Source organism: Monodelphis domestica, chromosome 6 (assembly GCF_027887165.1).
Source record: "Monodelphis domestica isolate mMonDom1 chromosome 6, mMonDom1.pri, whole genome shotgun sequence".
In the NCBI taxonomy this organism is placed as follows: Eukaryota; Metazoa; Chordata; class Mammalia; order Didelphimorphia; family Didelphidae; genus Monodelphis; species Monodelphis domestica.
This window is the reverse complement of record NC_077232.1, coordinates 8,086,960-8,109,730: the sequence shown is the minus strand read 5'-3', so window position 1 is coordinate 8,109,730 and position 22,771 is coordinate 8,086,960. Positions and strand designations below refer to the sequence as shown.

The window sequence follows — 22,771 nt, the reverse complement described above, 5'->3', positions numbered from 1 at the left end:
GCTGAACAAACTGTGGTATATGTTGGTGATGGAGTACTATTGTGCTAAAAGGAATAATAAAGTGGAGAAGTTCCATGGAGACTGGAACAACCTCCAGGAAGTGATGCAGAGCGAGAGGAGCAGAACCAGAAGAACATTGTACACAGAGACTAATACACTGTGGTATAATCGAATGTAATGGACTTCTCCATTAGTGGCGGTGTAATGTCCCTGAACAACTTGCAGGGATCCAGGAGAAAAAAACACCATTCATAAGCAAAGGATAAACTATGGGAGTGGAAACACCGAGGAAAAGCAACTGCCTGAATACAGAGTTTGAGGGGACATGACAGAGGATAGACTCTAAATGAACACTCTAATGCAAATACTATCAACAAAGCAATGGGTTCAAATCAAGAAAACATCTAATGCCCAGTGGACTTACGCGTTGGCTATGGGGGGTGGGGGAGGGGGAGGAAAAGAAAATGATCTATGTCTTTAACGAATAATGCTTGGAAATGATCAAATAAAATATATTTTTAAAAAAATAAAGTGATTTCCTTGTCACACTACAAAAGGTGAACTTACCAAAAGAGGTGTTAAGTATAACCCAAAAAGATATAATCTAACCAGAGAAGGTGAGAACTAAAGAGTGGGCAGTCCTGGAGAAAAGTGTCTGCTATGATTGGTAGACATGAAATTTAGAGGAGGTGACATAAGAGAAAAGGGTCTTTAAAAAGAGGACCAAAAGGCAGAAGGGATTCATTCAGATTCAGACATTTGGGAATTCAGATTCAGACATTTAATAATTTCAAATTCAGACATTCAGATCATTCAGATTCAGACATTCGGATAGATTCAGAGATATTCGATTGGGAACACTGACTCAGAGTTGGACTGGAGGAACTGGACCCCTGGAGGAACTCATGCAGGAGACCTCAGACTGCTTTCATTTAGATGGTCACCATTAGTGAGTGAAAGGCTGACTTAGTGACCATGCCTTTCGGGAGGTGTGAAGCTTCCAGGAAAGCCCCATCATCTTGAGACTCTCTTCCCCTGGCTGGGGCTTAGAATTTCTAACTGGTATCAGAGGAAACCAGAGCTCTATCTCTCTTTTGCTCTCCCTCTCATTCCTTATCATAATCCATATCCTTATCCTTACCATATCCTCATATCCTTATCCTCCTTCAATTGTAAATAAAACTACCATAATTTCCCTTTACTTTAATAATTCATTTTGATATTTAGAAATTAAATCCCTGGCAACCACCTAAATAATATATCCAGAGTCCAACCACAATTAATTATAACAAAACACAGGGATTAAACAGAAGAGAAAGACTGTGAAAGGAAGGTTAGAAGCCTTCTAGTCCAACTTCATTTGACTAATGGGGAAAATGAGTCCCAAAGGAGTGAAATTAAAAGAATAATAGGAGATCTCATTGCTTGAATTTGAACCCAAAGCCACTAACTAAAGACATACACTTCCAAGTGAAAAGGATAATTCACTGGTCCAGATCTTTTACTAGATTCAACTCAAAGCTTCTGTAATCCCCTAGATGACTTATGTGTCCAAGATACAATTTATTTTGCTTTCAAATTCCTCCTCTTAGTGTAGGAAAGGACTGACTTTTCACGCCAGCCGGTTAAAATCAAGGGGAAAGCCATAGTTTTCCTCTATACATAATGATAGTCATATATCTCTCAATGTACTTTTCCATGGGAGGACTCTTTATCAACTTGTTTAGTTACCTACCTTGTTAGCAAGAAAATTATCCAATGACAACACTTCTTCACACAAAAGAACTATTTCTCTTCATTTGTTTAATTGGTCTTATTTTGAAATATTTTGAAGTATGATATTTATGATTTTATTTCAGGGAATGAATTAAAATGAATTTATAGTAATTAACCCCCTTCCAGCCTCTCAGCAGCCAGAGGATCCACTCTTAATTCAGAAAGGGTAAATTTCACTTCTCAAAATGAAAAAAATAATGAATCCACGTCCAGATGTTGGGTTCTCTCAGAAGTATGTATGAGGATCAAACTGTGCCTTCAGCTTGTGTCATTTCTGGGAGAAGCAAAGCTGGTCTCTCCTCTACATCTTCACTGGCATTTCCTTTCAGAGACTGTGCTCTCTTCATCCTGCTCAAAAAAAAAAAAGACAGAAACAAACTAACTCTGTTCTCAGACATCAGAAACAAAGATTGTCCTACACGGGAGAAAAGACTTGAGAATTTTGGGGGAAGGAAGGTTTTCTTCCATGATAATAGATAAACTGAGGATGATGAGTGTTAGGGAAGATCTAGATGAGCCAAACCAATCATTTTATTTAGCAGAGTGAACCACTAACCCTCAGAGAGACTGCTGGGTGGATTTCTAAAGGGAGACACTCAGTATTGTGGGACAGAAGTTGCTCAGTTTGAATGCTATGTGTACTGGAATGAAACAAATTCTAGAACTGTCCTATGATAATGAACAGAGATAAATTTGCCTGGTCATAGATGGAAGGTAAGATGTTTACTATTCTTGAGTTAAAGGAGAATCATTTCTAGATAGTGCCCAGCTTCTGAACCCAGAAAGAGAAATGGTAGATTTCAGAAACATAATGTAGTAGTTCAAAGAGTGGTCACCAATTTAAAATTAAACTTTGAGGCTGTTAGTAATTTTAACAATTTAATTGAATTAAAATGGAGATATAGTAAACAGAGGGAAACAGAAAGGAGGTAGAGAAGTGAATGACCTAACAACCTAGAGTCCGTCTTCAATAAAGTCACCAATGTCAGAGTCTGTCTCAAGCCAGAGTCTATATCTGAATCTCAGTCTCAGTCCTTTCAGTCTCCCCCTCCTGCTGGGTCTCCATTCATAAGCAATTTTCTTCACCCACTAGCTCTCCCACATCACCTCCCAGGAACCAATCATAATTCCTCAATTGGCCTGGCAACACCCAGGGGTGCAGTGCCTGTGGGATCAATTTCCTGTCTCTGTGAGTGTGTTTGTACTTGCAATCCAGGGTAAAAGGTCTTCAAGGTTCTAGCTAAAAAGATCACTAATTGATTTAAATTTAAAACAAAGGGAGGGAAGTCCAAATCCCTGATTAATTAAATAAAAATACAAATTCCCTTCTCACAATATCTTCAAGGTTTAAAGCTGGAAGTGATGGTTTGTAGAGTTGGTTTTGAGGAATATGTGCAAGAGAGCAGAGGGAAAACTCCACAGAAGAGAATCAGATGAGTGGCAGAATAAATCAACCCAGTAGGCTAAGACATTAGAGCTGGTGGAGAGTTAGTCAATCACAGCTTGGATGAACTGAGCATAGCAGTGAAAGAATCTTGTGAACATAAAGGCTGCATCCAGAGAGAGAGAGACAGAGAGAGACAGAGAGAGAGAGACAGAGAGAGAGAGAGAGAGAGAGAGAGAGAGAGAGAGAGAGAGAGAGAGAGAGAGAGTGGGAGAGAGAGAGAGGGAGAGACAGAGAGACAGAGAGAGAGAGAGAGAGAGAGAGAGAGAGAGAGAGAGAGAGAGAGAGAGAGAGAGAGAGAGAGAGAGGGAGAGAGACAGAGGGAGAGAGACAGAGACAGAGACAGAGACAGAGACAGAGACAGAGACAGAGACAGAGAGAGAGACAGAGAGAGAGACAGAGAGAGAGAGATAATGCTGAGGACAAATGAAAGATGTGAAAAGTTATTACATTGAAGAGTTTGGGATTTCGTACAGGACACAGGTTTTATTCTCATGTGTCATCTCCTTGCAGCTATTTCTAAGTGTATGTCAAAGATCACCCACAGAATGAGAGAGAACTGTTGGGAGAATGGGACTCAGGTTCATGTGTGGATTATGATGCTTTAAAAATTCCTCTATTTATCTATATCGGTGATTGTGATGTTTTATTATGGCTTTGCCTTATATTAAAATACATGGCTAAGTCTCTAGTTGACAAGTGGCATCAATGTAGTTAGCTGGTTCTGTAAATAAAAGTGCATTATTAGAGACTCAAGGTGTGGAGTCATGAAAAAGGGGAGTGTGTTTCTCCACCATAAGCTGCAAAGAGGCAAATTCCAGAAAACCTTCCTAACACCTGAAGCTCAAAAAAGGTAAATTGGAATTTGTGTGCTGCAGTGGATTGATTCCCCTATTGGAGATCTTCAAAGTCTGGATGGTAACTTTTGGTGGCAAGTTGTAGGATTGATTCTGGGGAGTAGACATGAAGGTGGTGGTGGACATTGTGAACATTCGATTTAGCTATCTCCTGTTTATAACAATGAAGATACTTAGCTCTTTCTTTATTGTGAAGATAAAATTGTAATCTCCTGATTGTAACAATGAAGGTACTTAGCTCTTCATTTAGTGAAGCTTAGAATTGTAAGCGACAATCTCTTCTTAGATTTTAATTATAAAAAAGTGTTAAGTATCTACAAAAGGTGAACTTAACAATAAAGGATTTAAGTAACCCAAAAAGATGAAATCTAATCAAAGAAGGTAAGAACTAAAGAATGGGCAGTGCTGTAGAAAAGCTTCTGCTTTGATTGGTAGACATGAAAATTTAGAGGAGGTGACACAAGAGAAAAAGGTCTTTAAATAGAGAAAAGAAAGACTGAAAACAGTCAGTCAGTCACCCCGAGCTTGGAGTGAAGGATCAGTCACTCAGAGCTAAAGGGAAGATGGACATTCGGACAGTCAGTCACCCAAGCTTGGAGAGAAAGACAGAGGAGTGACTGGAAGACCAACACCAAGACTTCTTTTAAACTGTTACCATTGGTGAGTGAAAAGCTGACTTAGTGACCCTGCCTTTCTGGAGCTGTGAAGCCTCCAGGAAAGGCCCAACTTCTTGAGACTCTCTTCCCCTGGCTGACACTTAGAAATTCTAACTGATATAAGAAGAAGCCAGAGTTTTTCTTTTCTCTTTCATTCCTAAATATCTTCCTCCTATTGTAAATATTGTAAATAAACTACCAAAAATTCCATTATGTCAGTAATTCATTTTGGGATTTAGAAATTAAATTCCTGGTGACCACCTAATTAATAATATATTCAGTCTCAACCACAAAAAAATTAACATAGCATGAATATCAGAAAACTGGGAGGCAAGTGATCCAGGAAAGAACATAAAAGAAGTAATTTTAGATGGACAGAAGGATATTCTATTGAATTGATTGCTGAGTCAAGACTATTAAAGGTAAAGAAGGATGAGGGATTGGAACGAGAGAAGTCATATTGGACTGATGGAGATGAAAACCAACTTGAAAGGACACAGTAAATAGGAGATGAGAGGCTCGAACAGATAGGATTAAAGTAAAATTTCAGAATTCAAGATACTGTATTTGAAATATTTTTGAGTAATGCTATGATTGTGTTCATCATTAAAGTCAATTGAGCTTGAATGGAGACAGAGGTCATAGAAATGGACAAATGGAGAGTGTAAGGATTGTTCATGTGGAAGAGTCAATGGATGAAAGACAATGTGGAGGTGGAAAAGGAGACTGTGAATGACGTAGGAAACTCATTCAGAAAGGAAGCTTACTTAGACTATCTTCATGGCTATCCAAAGGACAGTAGATGACACCAACAAAAATATAGACAGGATGAAATGAGCATTGATTGATGGTAGGTTGATATTTTCCAAATGGGATTCATTGATCATCAATGTTTGCTTATCTTGAAATGGCAAGGGAAGCAAGGAGAATTTTATCTCTTCTTCTTGGCCAAATATATTGCAGGAGCTGGGAGGAAGAGCAACCTGCTTTGAAAATAATGTACTCATTACTTTGGTAAAAGCTCACTAATTTTTTTTTTCATCTGTGTAGATGGTAGAAAACCACGGTTGCTCCATGGAATCATTTATCACTTTCCAGGTGCTTGTCAGTAGTCCTACCTAAACTCTTCCATCAATCTGTGCAAGAATCTCCTCTTTTTATTAGTTACTTTCATACTTGTATGTTTCCCATGTAAACAAGAAGGGGAGGAGTTCCTTCTTTTTCATGGAGAAGGGTAGACTGGGTTTGTCTCACTGGAAAGATCTAATCACCAGTGACACAATTGGATGGAACAAGTGGTGAGGGATAGTATGGAGCTCGGGTATAGTCAGTTGGTGGAGAGTAGATAGGAAGATTTCTCCTCCCTGGGGTCAACTATCCCAAGAGTTTGAGGGAATTTCTAGAGGGATAGGAGAGAGACTTTTAGTCTCTTTCACAAGGGATATTTTAACAGATTAATCCCTTGAGCTCTAATGTGGACACAAGCTGAAGGGAAAGATGTCTGTTTTCACTGTCAGCTGTTTTGGAGCAAGGATTGGGGTCCACCTTCCTCTATGGACATTTTGACAGACTTAGTCTAGTTGTGTCACAGACAGGAGAGGATTCAGCTTTGAATCCTGTCTCCAATTACCTAACACTTCTCCTGGATTAGTCAGGCCAAAACCCATATATGACTTAAACTAAAGATTTTATTTGAAAAGGGAAAGGGAGCAGGATGCCCTGTCAAGCTACACCCCCCAGCAGCCAAATCAAGGGGTTGACGTTAGAGCCCCAGAGGACTCAGCCACTTTTTACAGTGGTCTGTTTCTTTATTTCTATGCTAATGTATCTTATCTATAATAATTATTATCTCTAAATCTAAGTCAATTCAAGGATGGCAAGGAGAGGCCCAGAAAGAAGTAAGAAGGCTGGCTCAGTTTTGAGAGAGAGTCCAAGCTAAACTTCTTCTGAATCAGTGGTTCTTGCTGGCAGATGGAGGAAAGCAGTAGAAGATTCCTTGATGAAAACAGCTTCAAAGATAGGCAAAAAAGTCTGGGTCTTCTCCCTCTTGTGGCTTCGGGTGTCCCTCAGTCACTCAGAAACAGAACCAGTTAGCTTCCAGTATAGGGCTAGAAGTCCTGAGGCTGGCCACAATTCTCCTCAGCTAACAGTTCTCTACCCACAATCCTTTGCTGTCTCAAACTGCCACATCTGTGCCTGTCCATAAAAACACAGTGATCTGCCAAGATTTGTGCCATCCTTACACCCAACAAGATGAGGTTGACATTTGGCCTTTGTTTTTGGAGAGTTTCCAAAATATCATAATGATTTTTTGACTTGACAGTAAATTGAATTTAAGTGAGCCAAAGTGACACAAAGTCATCATCTTCCTCTCTCTTCTGTAGTCAGTGAAATCAATTGTAAACACAAAAGTTAAAACAACTGCCATTGGCCAGGGATGCACTGGATGACATTGCTGTCTTTCAAGTCTGACCAAGGTCTAAGGTGGGTCATTGGAACAAATCGTTGCCATCTGCCCATTCCACTGGGAAAAGTCATCAAATGCTACGTGTAGACATCCTCATAGTTTATCAATGTTGCTGAGGCCTATAGATTACCCTCAAATATTGATTTCATGGTAATATGCCCAATGAACATGGCAAAGATTCTTGAAGCTACAGCTAAGAGTAGGGTGAATGGTGAACTCCAAATATGGATGAACATCTCTACAAAAAACTCAGGAAATCTTCATACCAGATGTATTATTCCTCCTGGAACAATACTACAACCCAACTACATAGGAATCTAAAGAATGACATGGGTTTTCTACCTTCTTTGAATTCCCACCATCTAAGACTTCCTATTGTACATTTGTTGTACTCACTCATCTTGACCCCATTTGCGGTTTTCTTGGCAAATATACTGGAGTGGTTTCTCATGTCCTTCTCTAGCTCATTTTAAAGATGAAGAACAGACGCAAGCAGTGTTAAGAATTCAGTGTGTGAGAGCAGATTTGAACTCACAAAAATGTGTTGGGACAGATAATTTGATATTATGCAAAGTATTTCCCAGCACTGGTATATATTCTGAGCCCAGAGAAAAGAAGAGTCTCAGAAACACACTCCCCATCTTATTTGATTGTAAACTCCATTCCAGAACATCATATTCCGAGACTTCCAATCCTTCCATGTAGAATAGGTGCCAGATATTACGTAATCCTTACAGGGGATCCATGGTATTTGAATTGTTTCTTTCTGGGTGTTTCCAGCATTTTCTCCTTGTCCTAAGAGCTCTTGAACCTGGCTATAACATTCCTGGGAATTGTCATTTGTGAATTTATTGCAGGAGGTGATCTGTGCATCCTTTCAATTTCTATTTTACCCTCTTGTTCAAGAATATCATGGAGGTCTCTTTAATAATGTCTCATAATATGTCTTGGCTTTTTTATCATAACTTTCAGGTAGTCCAATAACTCTTAGATAATCTCTCCTGAATCTATTTTGAGATCAGTTATATTTTCAATGAGATACTACGTATTTTCTCTCATTTTTCATTCCTTTCACTTTGTTTCATTGTTTCTTGATATTTCATAGTCATGAGCTTCTATTTGCCCATTTCTAATTTTTAAAGACTAATTTTCTTCCACGACCATTTGATCCTCCTTTTTCATTTGATCTATTCTACTTTTCAGGGTCCTAATTTCTTCCTTTGATTTTTTAAACTTATTTTTTATATTAGGACAATTCTATTTTTAGAAAATTCTTTTTTACTGAATTTTCATTCCTCTTTTTCCTCTTCATCAATTTTGCTTTTTAAGCTGTTTTTTTTTTGCATTACTTTCATTTCTTTTTCCCATTTTTCTTCCATCTCTATTATTTGATTTCTTAATTCCTTTTTCAGTTCTTCCAGTGCCTGAGACCAATGCTCATTTTTCTTTAAAAATTTGTTCATGACTGCTTTGCTCTCATTATCCTCAACTGAATCTGTGCCTTACTCTTTCTCTCCATACATATTTTGTATGGTTAGGTGTTTCTTTTGCTGTTTGCTCATTTCCACAGCCTTTATGTGTTTGTGGACTGGGAATTCTAAAAGCTGTTGATTCTGTCTCATTGGCTAATGTCTTGTAGGACTCAGCACTGTGAGATATTTTGCCATGGGTCTAGGGACTTTACTGCAGTATTGAAAGTGCCAAGCACTACTGGGTCTCACTGTGGGCTGGTGCCAGGGCCTGGAACTTCAAGGGGTCACTGTGGAGTGGTCTGATGTGGGATTAGTCAGGGTCCCAGGATTCAGGAACCCATACCTAGGCTCATAACCTGGCATGGTAGTTAGGGTGGTTTGACCCACACTTCTCTGTGAAAATCAACTCTCTGCCTATCTTTCAAGTGGTTTTCCACAAGTCAGAGCCCCCTCACTCTGTCTTGTTATCATTTAGAGGCACTATTTTAAGATAGTTTTCAGAGGATTCTCAGTGTTTTCAGCTTTCACTGCTAATAAGCAACCACCTTGGCTCTACTTCCCTTTCCATCTTATTTACTGAGAAGTGTCAGAAACTGACCTGTTCTCTGTCTCCTCGATTGTCTCTAGCAATGGGAGGCCATGGGTCTCGATCAGGAAGGAGGCAGAAATGGCAGAAAGGAAAGGCACTAATCCAAACAACAGGGTCTCCAAAAGAGGGATGCCTATCATTCTGGCAAGGGAACCAAACATGCTGCCAGTGCTTACAGCAAACAAACCAACACTCATTCCCATCTGCCTGTAAATGAAGAAAATGGGAAGAAATGTTAGAAAAGAAGTGACTTGAGCATGAATTGTTCTGCTTTTGCCCTGCCTCCTTGACACCTGGCTCAATAACTTTCCCATAATAGGGTGAAACTTCAGTGGACAGACCTCAAACTTTACCTTGTTAAGTGTGCTTGTCTAGCTGAGAGGTGAGAGGGAGCAAATAGCTCATCCCACAGCCAAAAGCTGCTTCTTCTGACTTTGTCATTAATTCATTTTGTCGCCGTGGCAAATCTCAAAATAATAGGCTGCCACTTATTCTATCAATATCTTTGAGGAACTTTGAGGTAATCTCTTGCCACTTGTCCTGCAACCTTCTGAGCTATTTGACCACCTGGATTAATCTCATTATAAGTTTGAAAAATTATTGAAATCTAGCCATTTTGAAGATGGGATTAACTTCAACCTACTTATTCTTTAGATTTTAGCCTCCAGGAGTGTATACGCCCCCACTCAAGGATTAGGTAAGGGGAGGAAATCTATGACCCACATGTGCTAGCAAGTGATAAATCAGAAACAACTGACTGCCCATTGGGCAGTCCAAAGCCAAGTTTAAGCCACCATTGTCTGTGGTCAGGACCAGGCTAGAGTAGTTACCCCCTCTCTTCTTTTCCTTTCTTTCTCTCTATTTGGAAATGAAAACTACCATAAAAGTCATTCTGACTTGAGTAATTAATTGGAATTTAGAAATTAAATTCCTGGTGAGCATACGCTTAACTATTCAGACCAACCATAATTATTGCCCCTTACACCATATCCTTGAGAGTTTGGTGATTTTTCACAGTCCCCAATCCCTTTTGGCCTCACTCATTAGAAAACGTTTTCTAATTCTGGGGAACCTACAGATGTTCATCCCTGTGTTCGTTAATATAGCACAGGTGAATTTTTATTCAGTTCTTAACAAAACATTACAAAATCATAAACATATAATTAAAAAACTGTAACACTTAGTCCAATGTCCAATTTATTATACAAAGAAGAAAACTACATATCAGAAAATGTCTAACAATGTTAGAAATGTAGTTACCATTAGAGGCAGGTAGGATCTGAGCCAGGGGCCTTACCACAGAGCCAGTGTTTTTCCCACTGTACCTTGCTATCTATCGCCCTCTGATATATTCTGAGGACAACTTCATTATGTCTATCATGTGTTCTTTTTCTTTTTGGTCAGGAGATGGGACACAGAAGCATTAATCTCAATGAAGAGAAAAGGGCAAAATGTACAGAGGAGTATAAAAAAAGTGGAATAATGGAATTCTCAGCAAGAGATTTAAAAGAACAAGACTGCACAGTTAACTGAGTTAATAAAGCTGAGAGGAATTCCTTCCAGTCAATACTGAGCTATGAAAACATTGTGAAACACTAGATTCCTATTGGCAAAGATGTAACCAAGCATGCTGGAGGGAGCTATTCTATTTCCTTTCTCCACAGTCCCTGAGGACATTTCACATGCCCCACCCAACAACCCAGCAGCCCAATACAAGCAGTTCCTCCCTCTGCTGACTGAGGAAATGGGGTGGGGGTGGGGGGCTCACAGGCAGCCTGAAGGTGCAGTTTGGGCACACAGTCTCTAAAAGATTTGCCAATGCTGCACTAAATGGTACTACTAGCAAAGAGAATGAAAAGTCATCACCTTGGACAGAGTAGCTAAAAAGTATTCTCTATGGTTACTGACCTTGATTTTTCCTTCTGCCTGTCTGCTTTCATTCCTCTACCTTTCCTCATCCCAGTACATGTCACCCCCCACACTAGAATATCCAAAACACATTTTCTTTGTTGTACTCCTTTACATTTCTCCATGGAATACTTACTTCCACTTTGTAGTGGAGAAGATCAGATCAGTAACTAACATAACTAACATCTGAACAAAGAAACAACTACTGAGGAGCATGCCTCAAACCAAAATAAAAACATTTTTTGCTGACAGAATGCTAGGGATTCTCTTACTTCAGACTGATTCATGAGGCTTTTTCTGCTGTTGTTCTTCCTTAGTCAAATTAAGTAAACTAGTTGACTCTTAGAACCACATGGGATTCTTCAATAACTTGATGTCGCCATTATACAACTATGCTTTGAAAGAAGATTAATAGAATGGAAACTCCCTGAGAACAGGATGGTTTTCATTTTTGCCTTTCTGTCCCCTATACCACACACGATGTCTCAGACTAGACACTTAATAAGTCATCGTTCAGCTGAGTTGAATGGAATATATGGGAGCTGTGTTTTCAATCCAGTGGCCCAAAACACCGATATCTGCCTGAATCCTTGCTAGGAACATTTTACCGCCATGGACAATTAAGGATCTGGTCCCATTTTTCAAAAATTCATACCTGATTTCAGTTGGAAAGAGTTCCACTATGTAGAGGAAAAGACATGAAAGGACAGCTACCATGCTTCCTTTTCCAAGCACAGCAAGTGTCATCCTAAGAACAGCCAGATCTGAGGACACACAATGGGAAAATCACCTGGTTACCCAACCTCATCTGTGATTTCTGACATTCTCATATTCATTTGGAATCTCATTTATTTGCAATCAGAACAGGACATCTTTCGAGCAATGACAAGTTCTTGTGGCTCATCTCAATGCACTTATTTTCGAGCTTTTTGTAGTTTAGGTCCTGCTTTGGTTAGGAAGCTGAGTTTCCAATGTAGCCCTCCCTCAGTGGTCACTGAACTCTCAATTAAAGAAACCACTCGCTTCTGGGCCTTCTTCCAAGGGGTTGCAGGCCAAGCCTCTACTTGTGTGCTGAATAAATTTCGACATCTTCCTCTTCAGCATCACAGAACAGAGAGAAGCAAGGTTGGAGGGAGCCTATAACATGCAATAACGCATCAGCATTGAGCCATGTCAAGTGAAGATCCACTTCCTTTACTGATATCGTTAGTTTAGACAAGAGAGTCTTGCCAAACAGAACCCTCTTGTCGCCTGTATCCAGAGAACGATTTCTTTTAACTAAAATCAAACAAACAAACAAAAGGGATGGAATCAATTCAGCAAATGCAGCCATGAAGTAAGCAACGTTGCATTCCTGTTCATCTTACTTGTCTCTCTATCAGCTCAGGTGGGTTTTCTCACTTGTTCTTCATTTCCACTATTTCTTTCAGCAGAGTAACCCGATTACCTGCCTATGGCACTGTTTGCTTGCACAGCCCACAATCAAGCCTAGCCCAATTTTAGAACTCGCTTTGAAAATGGGTTCATTCCCTCTTCCTTTATCTTTGATGCCCAAGAGTCTAACACAAAGACATCATTTGTTCATTTTAGATACTTCCTAAACACTGGAGTATATTTACTGAAAAATGTCTTACCTTGAGGCACAAATATGCCAATGATGATCGTGGATCCAGAGAAAACTGCCCACAACATTAAGGTGAAGCGGTGTCCCAGATAAGAAATGCTAATGAATGCTAGTAGCCTAGCTGGGATATCTATGAGTCCAAATAGCACCTGAACCACATAAAGACTGAAGTCATAGCTCTCCAAGTTGAAAGCCAGTCCATAAAAGGTAAATCCACAAGTAAACCTGGAAGTAGAACCACTTATTATACAGTAGCAATATTTCCACTTTTTTATTTCTGTCCAATGAAGTGCTTCTTTTGCCTTGAAAAGGAAATGTTCTTCTTCAGAATCTGATTCCAATAATAATCCCAGCATTCCAGCTAAATCCTATTTCCGAGCCCCAACCTCTCGGGTGCTCCTCAATTCAGGATGAGAGCATGATCGGGACCTAAGCTGCAGAGTGAGTCTGATTTACTCTCGATGAATTTGTTAGATGGTCTCGGTCACATCAACTGGCTAAAAACGAAGTTCACTCACCATGTGGATATGACACACAATGTGATCTTGCACATCCCTGGAGTCTGGAAAAGGTGTCCAAGATGAGAGGTTGACTTCACAGTTGCAAAGTCCTCCTCAATATGGGATTTTACATCCTGTTCAGGAAGGAAAACAGAAGCAGGAAAACCTGGCTTAAATATTTGAGGTCAAACATCTCAGGGAAAGGGGAACGAGGAGGCTCTTTGTCCTATACTAGCATTAGGGTTGGTGATATTGCCATGAGAAGGAACCATGGTGACCATCTAAATGGAAAATACAAAGAACCATCGGGGAGATTCCATTTAGCCCCGGCTGTCACTAGCACCAGAGCTCATCTGACACTCCCCTAATACCATTGACTCTGTTCCTTTGTGCCATGGAATAGGGATATGAGTCTAGGCCTGGAAGTGGTCATGGAGGCCATCTATCCCAATCATCTTTTGCATAGGTAAAAGCAGAGACACGTGGCACTTAAAACCTTTGTTACATGTGATAGAAGTAGTGAGTATTCCAGGAGAGACTTCAAATTAAGACCTCTGATTCCAAAGTCAATACCACCAAGCTGTCACTGACAAGAGGGGAGGGAGGGAGGAAACGAGGGAGAGAGAGAGAGAGAGAGAGAGAGAGAGAGAGAGAGAGAGAGAGAGAGAGAGAGAAAGAGAGAGAGAGAGAAACCATCTTCCCTTTGAGCATCATTTTCCCCACTTTCAGAACTATTCTTAAGGACATCAGTCCTTATATTATGTTCCCCCTTCCAACAGAATCCAACCAGCAAATTCTCTGAAGAATTTAGCTCATCCAAACCTTAGTTTCCAAGGTTCATCTCACATGCCAACTCTTGATGAGGTTTTTCCTAACAGCTCCAGTTATTACGCCCCCTGCCCTTCCTCTTTTTTGAATTTCCTTATCTGTATTCTTATTAGCTCTGATCAGGAAATAGACATTCCTCCAGATATGGGACTATTTATTTTTGATCTCCCTATTCTCAGTACCTGGCACAGTGATTGGCACATAACTGATACTGAATAAATGCCCACTGACATGGGAATATGGCTTTTCCATTTGCAAAAAGCTGCCAGTGCAGGGGGTGATAACAAACCGGGGCATTAACACACTGCTGATGGAATCACTTATACACAGGGATTCGTCTTGACAGGAAGAAGAGCCACCTCCTCCTGTGAGCCCCGTCAAAGCCAATCTCTCATAGAGACCATGATAGAGCTGAAGGGGAAATGCAGCTGCTCTTGCTCTAGGAACTCAACTCAGCAAACGTGGAAAGTGGAAAACGTTCAGTTTTCTTGGCAGAGATGCTGAGGTGCTTTGCCATTTCCATCTCCAGCTCATTTACAGATAAGGAACTGAGGCAAGCGGAGTTCACTGACTTAGCCAGGGTCCCATAGCTAGTAAGTGCTTGAGGCTTCTTTTAAACTCACGCACATTAGTCTTCTGAATCCAAGTCCAGTCCTCCATCCACTGCATCACCTACCAGCTCTCTCTAGATGTCCTCATATATTTGCTTTCTCAGAAGAAAAACTTTTTTCTCCAGCAAAATCTGACTTAGCTGTGAATGCTATTAACTATAGAAAGAAATTCATTCCAGGTTCCTGACCCTCTACATCTCTGCTCTTCCCAGCTGGTATCCATTCTAGGTTCATCTTTAACTTTCCTTCACGGGGAGCTGTGTATTTTACTCCTATCCCATGCCAAATTAATAAGCCCTTTGAGGGGCACTTGGGTAGCTCAGTACATTGAGAGCCAGGCCCAGAGATAGGAGGTCGTAGGTTCAAATCTGACCTCAAACACTTCCCAGCTGTGTGACCCTGGGCAAGTCCCTTGACCCCCCTTGCCTAGCCCTTACCACTCTTCTGCCTTGGAACCAATACCCAGTATTGACTCCAAGACGGAAGGTGAGGGTTTTTATAAAATAAAAAATAATGCCCTCTGACACTATATATTCTTGTGCATGTAGGGAGGATTTCCCTTAGCCATACTTCTGGAGTGAGCTTCCTCCCTTCTTCCTGCTGGCCATTTATCCATGCCACCTTCTGAAGGCTCTTCACAGCCATGTGGAGTTTGTTGTGAGTGATGAGCCAACGGGCAGATTCTGGGAGGGCCCTGATAGAACAAGGAGAGAAAGGAAATCTCTGAGGATGGGACCCACAGTAACAAGGTCCTCTTCTCCCTGGTGCCATGATAATTACCACGAGGTCTATTGCAGAGCTAAACCCAGTATGGGGAGGTTACTGGGATTACTTCCAGACCACTTCCCTCGCCAACAGCACATGATCCCACACTAGGTAAGTCCCAGAATCAGAAAGATAGTCCAGAGGAGGAATTCCCTTCCTGCTTGCTTCTCAGGACCTCCATTCCTGGGATGAGCTTCCTTTGGGCATGGATGGATCTACTAACATTCCCCATCGTGGCCTTCTTGTAAAGGGCTGAACGGCACTAAAGCTCGTGTGCCCATATGGTCCCATCAAGACTAGAAGTAACTTTGGGCCCACAAAAGGAACTGGAAAGTTAGCTTTTATCACCCAAGATATTCCCATCAATCAATCAATCAGTCAATCAATCAGCATTTTAAAAGACACACTACATGCTCGTGGTGTCTGTGCTGTCCACCGGAATGAGAGACAAAATTGCGAATCGTCCCAGCTCCGAGGAAGCTGGGAAGTGACTTGTGTATGTGTGTATACATACATACATACGAGATGCAAAAGAAGCATAAGGTCCTTGGTAATGGGTGAGAAAGGAGCCATGAAGAGGTGGCAGCACCTAAAAGATGTCGCATGCAAGGTGGTGGCTGCCTTGAGCTTAGAGGAAAACAGAGGTTGCTCAGGGTCAGACTGCAAGGATTATCCTGGGCTGTAGGCCCTGCAAGGTCTTCGGGTCTCCCAGATTACTACCCCGTGACTCCCTATAGCCCTCTGCAGGTGGGAAGCAGCATGCCCTGAGGATACCCGCATCTACATCAGCTTTCCCAGCTCCACTCAGGTCCAGTTTCCTACTCTGCAAAATGGGGATCATAAAAGCATCTGCCTCACAGGATTGTTGTGAGAACCAAGAGACAGAATGTAGAAAACTCCCTTTGAAAGCCTTCTAAGGTGACATAAATGCCGACTATTATTACTAAATGCAATTCAGGAGAATCAATAAGTGATGGTGCTGGGAGGGAGTCTTCTGGGCAGACCTTGAGCAGAGTAAACAGCATTTCTCTATTCTTAGCTACGACGACATCCAGTTAGATTGGAGGAAAAGCTTCGGTGGGGTTCTCGTAGCCCCAGAGGCATGACTCGTCCTCTTGGTGCCTGATGCCAACAAACTTACCTGAATAGTAGAAGGAGGGAAGAGCAGAAGAATTGTGGAGGCCTTTGGAGCACCTTTGCAAAGCAGCCTTCCTCCAGGCCACATTCCCCAGGCACTTACTCTTACTCTGACCAATTTGAGTCTTTGGTAGTATTGAGCCCAGTGGCTGACTGTAGGGACTGGCAAAGCCGTGGAGAAGATTAGCCCCCAGTAGGGAGTAGAGACTCCAATAAAATCAACCCATAGTCTAGCGAGAGGCAGACGTGCAGCCCCATGACTTTAATTAGGGTTTCTTTTCTTTTAACCCTCACCTTATCAATACTTTGAATTGGTTCCAAGGCAGAAGAGCGATAAGGGCTAGGCAATAGCAGTCAAGTGATTTGCCCGGAGTCACAGCTAAGAAGTGCCTGAGTCTAGATTTGAACCCAGGACCTCCCATCTCTAGGCCTGGCTCTCAATCCAGTGAGCCACCCAGCTGCCCCCTTTACCTAAGGTTTCTAAACCTTCTCTGATGTACTTTGTAGAAACTGCATGTTCTTCCAAGGAACTACTGATTCAGGCATTCTATGAGGATCTGGGTTAAATGATTATATAATGACATATTGATTTATCAGCCTATAGAAAACTCTGTATAGATGCGATGAGGTAAATTAAGTCTATTGTAAAAGAATGCTAAATTATCTACATTCATTGTGTATGTGAGAAGCTGACCGAATCCCTTAGCCTATGTTACTTTCTCTATAAAATATTGCTGTGATCAACGAATCTCACCCCTGACTACTACCAGCTTCATTGGTCCTCTGGACACCCAAGTGTGTTTATGTCACCCTTCTCACCATGTCTCATTCTCCTCAACCCTTTGGGTCCTCCAAATATTTGTCGATATCCCCTGACAGCTGCCATAAAATAGGTGCTTAATAAATGCTACAGGACCGACTGATTAAACGATGTGTTTGTTGTCCTGTCTACATACATGGAGAAAAGAAAAGTGATTCCATATGCGACTGAAGTGGAAAACTGGAGCCAGCGCCATTCTCGAATCAGATAGGCCCATGCAGACAGGAGAACCGTCCCCAAACTGTAGGCATATGTGTTACAAGCATGAGCCAGGACCCTTCTCTCAATAGGCATCCACTCTAAAGCTTAAGGGGAAAAGAAGATGAACAATTAGGCTTCCTGTAATGCAGAGAGAGTGGAATAGCAGGATTGAAAGAACTTGGGATCAGAGAGGAAAGAGTGAGAGGGAAAGAACTGGTTAGGGATTAGAGAAGGGAGAAAGAATGGGAGAAAAAGATGAGGGGGGATGAGAGGGATAGAAAGAAGAAGAAAGCTATGGGAGAGAAAGGCTGAAAGGGAAGGGGAAACAGAGAGGCAGAGGCAAAGGGAGAAGATTGAGAATGAGAGGGAGTGAACCTGTGATTTCCTTGGTTTACCCAATACCAAGCTGGGAAAACTCCCTCTGTCAATGCAGGTTGGTTCCTTCTCTCCTTCCTACAGTTCTAGAGAGTTGCCCAGACCACTTCAAGGTTCTAGGACCTGCCCAGGATCACAATACTATTAAGTGTAAGAGGAAGGATGTGGCCCCACCCCTCCTGCCCTCAAGGACAACTCTATTCACTATAAAGACATCTGTCCACTGTTAAGATGTTTACTCGTGTGATGCCTCTATTACATTTCAAATGCACTTTTCCTAACTTGCCCACCCCCTGCTTGGCACAGAACATCTCCATCTTTCTGTATTCCTCCCCAGAGTGTAACCACAAGGATTTCCCTTCCTCCACCGTACTTACTCAGGCAGTTTTTGGCCATGTTGGCACCCATTAATACAGAACCAATGAAGAATCGAAGGATGACAAAAGCAGTGAAGGTGGGCACAAAGGCCACACAGGTACTGGTAATGATGATCATCAGAGAGGTACACATCAGTATCTTCCTCCTTCCAAACCTAAGCACAAAGTAACACAATAGTATCACATACAAAATGTTGGTACTTGCCTGCCTCCATGTCATTCTCTCCTCTCTAGCAATTGTCTGGCACATGTGCTCTGACTTACCCATTTGCATAAAGCCATTCCTCTCTGGTAGAGAAAACCTCAATACTGAGGATGCCTCTTCACTGTCCCTAATCACCACCCATCAGGAGCCCAGAACACCTCACAGGAGCTGCTCTGGAGACACAGCTGGTCAGTTCCTCTAAGCTCTCCACCACAACCCTTATCCCAAAAGGTACTGCTCCACTGCTGAGCTCTAAACAGCAGCCATCTGAGATTCAGTCCACTGGCCCCTGTCAAAATGCAAATGCTTTAGGAAAAATGAATATGCAAAGCTCTTGTTACCATTTGTTGCCAATCAGTGCTTTCTCTGTAAGCTGTGTGTCAATGGAGGTGAGACAATATGAATTCAGGAGTGAAGATTTTACCATATCAATGTTTTGATATGATCCTTGGCTTTAGTTCATTTCTATTTAAGTCAACTCAATTGCCAGCAGCTAAGGCAAACAACTCACAAAGTAAACCCAAATGTATTTTTATAGCTTAAAATTTGTTCAACTTTTATTTTTTGTTTTTGAGGTATTTCATTTTTTTCATTTCCGTATTGTAATAAAGATGTAAGCTGAGTGAAACTTATTACTGTTGAGATAGTGAAGGTAAAGTGAGGGGAACCAGTTTCTTCACAATGGCTGTGGCTGGAGAGGCTGCTACAGGGACCTAAACTGCTGAGGGAAGCTGAGGCTGCTTATTTGTAATGGACGACAGAGAAATGCTGCTGGGGGATGCCACACACAGGGATGCTGATACACAAGGGACTGCTCTGGGGGATCTGCCTATTGATCCCCACTATGGCTGATCTATTTCCTGATCTCCTTCCTCCTTCACTCCCTCCTCCAACCCTCTTCCTCCTGCCACCCTTCTCCTCCCAATTTTCCCTCCCCCCTGAGTGAATTATCAAATATTCCAAGTTTCTTTTTCAGGTAAGGGGTTTATTGGCATAACAGGATGGGAAACTGAGGTAAAGGGGATGAGGAAGTCCCTAGTCTAAGTGAGGTACAATTGAGAAAATAGTCCAGTCACAAACTGTGACTCTGAGATAGGGAGATGGAGGGCAATGGCTTTTCAAGATCTTTCTTCTTCTTCAGTTAGATTTCCCCTTCTTGTCAATTTCAACTGTCCAAAGTCAGAGAACTTCAAGTAACCAAGTCAGCCCCACCAGAGTCCAAAAGCCAAGTCAGCTTCACAAAAGTCTCTCAGCCAACTTCAATCTCCAGAGAGCAATTGTATGTCCCCCAGTCAGAGACCCAGAGATCAAAAATCCCCCTGATCAACTCCAACTGTTCAGGACCAGAAAGCCAGAGACTAAGTTCAAAAGCCCAGTTTCTCTTCTTAGTATGGCCAGCCAAAAGCCTCTAGGGAAAAGTATAACTTCCAGTCCCAGACACAGAGACACAAAAGCCCCCTCCCCCAGCTCCAACTGCCCAGAGCCAGAAAGACAAAGTCCAAAAGCCAAGTTTCTCCTCTCACAGTGTGGTCAGCCAAAGCCTGCAGGGAAAAAGTGACTTCAGTCCCTGACACAGAGACACAAAAGCCTCCTCCCCCAGCTCCACCTGCCAACAACCAGGGGACATTCCACTGGAATCCTGGGTTTTGCATCCCAGAGCCAGATCTCCAGTCCTGCAAAAATTTCTCTCTCTCATATCTCTACCACAGTATGAAGAAGTTCAACATTTTCTTAATAAACCCTTTTTGGCTCTAAGGCAGAAGAGTGGTAAGGGCTAGGCAATGGGGGTCAAGTGACTTGCCCAGGGTCACACAGCTGGAAAGTGTCTGAGGCCAGATTTGAACCCAGGACCTCCCATCTTTAGTCCTGGCTCTAAATCCACTGAGCCACCCAGTTGCCCCCCAACATTTGTTTGTTAAACGCTGGATTTCAGATTCTGTCCCTCCCTACCTACCCACTCTTCCCTCCCATTGAGAAGGCAAGCAATTTGATGTAGGATGCAGCCATAAAATACAGATTTCTACATCAATCATGTTGTGAAAGAAAATAAAGATTTCTCCCAAAATTCAAAAACTTTAAAAAGTGAAAAAAATGTTTCAAATAATGTTTCAATCTCTATTCAGACTCCATCAGTTCTTTCTTTCAAGGCGGATAGTATTTTCGATGATCAGGAGTCCTTCGGGATTCTCTTAGATATGTTTTTATATTCTCACGTCCCCATTAGAGTAAAGTGGGCACAACATTACAGAGCACCAAAGAAGCCTTCCCTTTCCTCATTTGGACACTAGAATGCCTAGGGGATTGGGTTGGGGGCTGAGAGTGTCTTAACTTTGGGTTTGTAACTCGTTAATGTGGTCTCAGAAGTTGGCAAAGATCAGACTTGCTTTGGCACAGATATTTCTTTGTAATGAATCCCATCAGACCATCCTTGGTGAAGACTGGAGGTCTTTTGTTCATTCTATCAGCTATCTAGATGGGACAAGAAGTCTCCAATGTAGGGGAAACCCCCTTCATAACATCTCTCACATCCCAGCTTCTTCATTCTGTTTTTGAATAAAATATAGATCAGGAATCTTTCTATTTACACTACACTATTCTGTAGCTCCCTTTCCTTAAACTCTAATTACTTTTTGGGGGGAGCAGATGTTTTCTCCCAAACTTACAGCATACAAATTCTATTCAATTTCTCCACATCAGACTGGTAGAAAGTGACAAGAAATGAAATCTGAACCCACATCTCTAAATCCACGGCTCTTCTCATTGGACCATGAAATGCTCTCAAGGAATTCCTATAGAAGTTTTAACAATGTTTTCAGGGGAACAACTAGTTAGCTCAGTGGATAGAGAGGATAGAGTGGACATGGGAGATCCTGTATTCAAATCTGGCCTCAGATCCTTCCTAGCACTGTGTCCTAGGCACTTAACCCCCATTGCCTAGCCCTTAGCACTCCTCTGCTTTGGAACTAATGCTTATTAACAAAGGGGACGGGGGGGGGGGGGGGGGGGGGGGGGGTTCATGCTTTGAAGGCTATTGGCACCTGTTAGAGCACTTGAACAACTTCCCAAGGAATGACAATGTTGTTTACTCAAATGAGTCTGAGCTCAAGTATCCTTGAAAAAGAATTAACTTCATTTATTACTTGTGGAATGGATTTCAGGATGACCTATAAGTCTGTGGTCTGGATAATTTTGCTGTAATCCTGGCTCTGCTCACTTCGCTTTGCACCCATTTTTCTGGAACCATGCTGCTCCCCATTTCTTACCGCACAGTCTTCCCCCACAACCGTACACCTCAACTTGCTCAGCCATTCTAACAACTGATGGGCACGATGCTGAGTTCCCACACACATAAATTGAGAAGGAAACAGAGTCAGAGTGATCCCTAAAAGGACCCATGAGCATTTAGGGAATACCCTGAGGTTTCCTAGAGAAGGGGCAGAAAGAAGACTTAAAGATTTCTGTCAGCTTTGGTCGTGTTCATAAGTTTGGCTTGGAACATCCCAATTTTGAACATTTTTATTTATTAATTCATTTAGAATATTTTTCCATGGTTGCATGTTTCATGTTCTTTCCGTCCCCTCCTCCACCACCACCCTGTAGCCAACATGCAATTCCACTGGATTTTACTTGTGTCATTGATCAAGACCTTTTTCCATATTGTTGATATTCACATTAGAGTGATCATTTAAAGTCCAAATCCCCAATTATATCCCCATCGACCCATGTGATATGTTTTTCTTCTGTGTTTCCGCTCCCACAGTTCTTTCTCTGAATGTGGATAGCATTCTTTCTCATAAGTTCCTCTGGAATGTCCTGGATCATTGCATTACTGCTAGTAGAGAAGTCCATTATCTTTGATTGGAACATCCTAAATTTAGAAGCTTATACACATTTGTACCATGGCATTTCAAGTACCTTTGTATATCTATCGAAGACCTACCTCCACCTGAGTGCTGTAGACTTACCTGTCAGAGAGCATCCCAAAAACTAGGCTTCCTAACAGCTGTCCTGCTAAGTACATTGTCTGAGGAATTGATTGCAGTGCCTTCTGTCCACAAACCAGGTCCCACTGGGGAAGAATGGCCAGAAAGTGGGAGAAAGAAAAGAGGAAAAAGAGTGAGAATGGAATCCCATGTGGAGAGTCTGAACATCTTGAATA

The 22,771-nt window shown here is 41.8% G+C and overlaps 1 protein-coding gene across 1 annotated transcript in view; it reads right to left on the bottom strand.

Annotated features, from left to right (window-relative positions):
• Window positions 1–1,788: 1,788 nt before the first annotated feature.
• The window catches only part of LOC100030283 (solute carrier family 22 member 6-B-like), a 24,853-nt gene continuing 3,870 nt past the window's right edge, over window positions 1,789–22,771 (bottom strand). Inside the window, exons 2-10 of the mRNA XM_001379794.4 lie at window positions 22,578–22,681; window positions 18,408–18,562; window positions 17,591–17,759; window positions 15,303–15,426; window positions 13,312–13,427; window positions 12,804–13,018; window positions 11,825–11,933; window positions 9,271–9,468; window positions 1,789–2,124 (exon numbers count right to left, since the gene is read on the bottom strand). Coding sequence (XP_001379831.4) covers window positions 2,022–2,124; window positions 9,271–9,468; window positions 11,825–11,933; window positions 12,804–13,018; window positions 13,312–13,427; window positions 15,303–15,426; window positions 17,591–17,759; window positions 18,408–18,562; window positions 22,578–22,633 — 1,245 coding nt within the window. The 5' untranslated portion in view covers window positions 22,634–22,681 and the 3' untranslated portion in view covers window positions 1,789–2,021. The remainder of the gene's footprint in view (window positions 2,125–9,270; window positions 9,469–11,824; window positions 11,934–12,803; window positions 13,019–13,311; window positions 13,428–15,302; window positions 15,427–17,590; window positions 17,760–18,407; window positions 18,563–22,577; window positions 22,682–22,771) is intronic.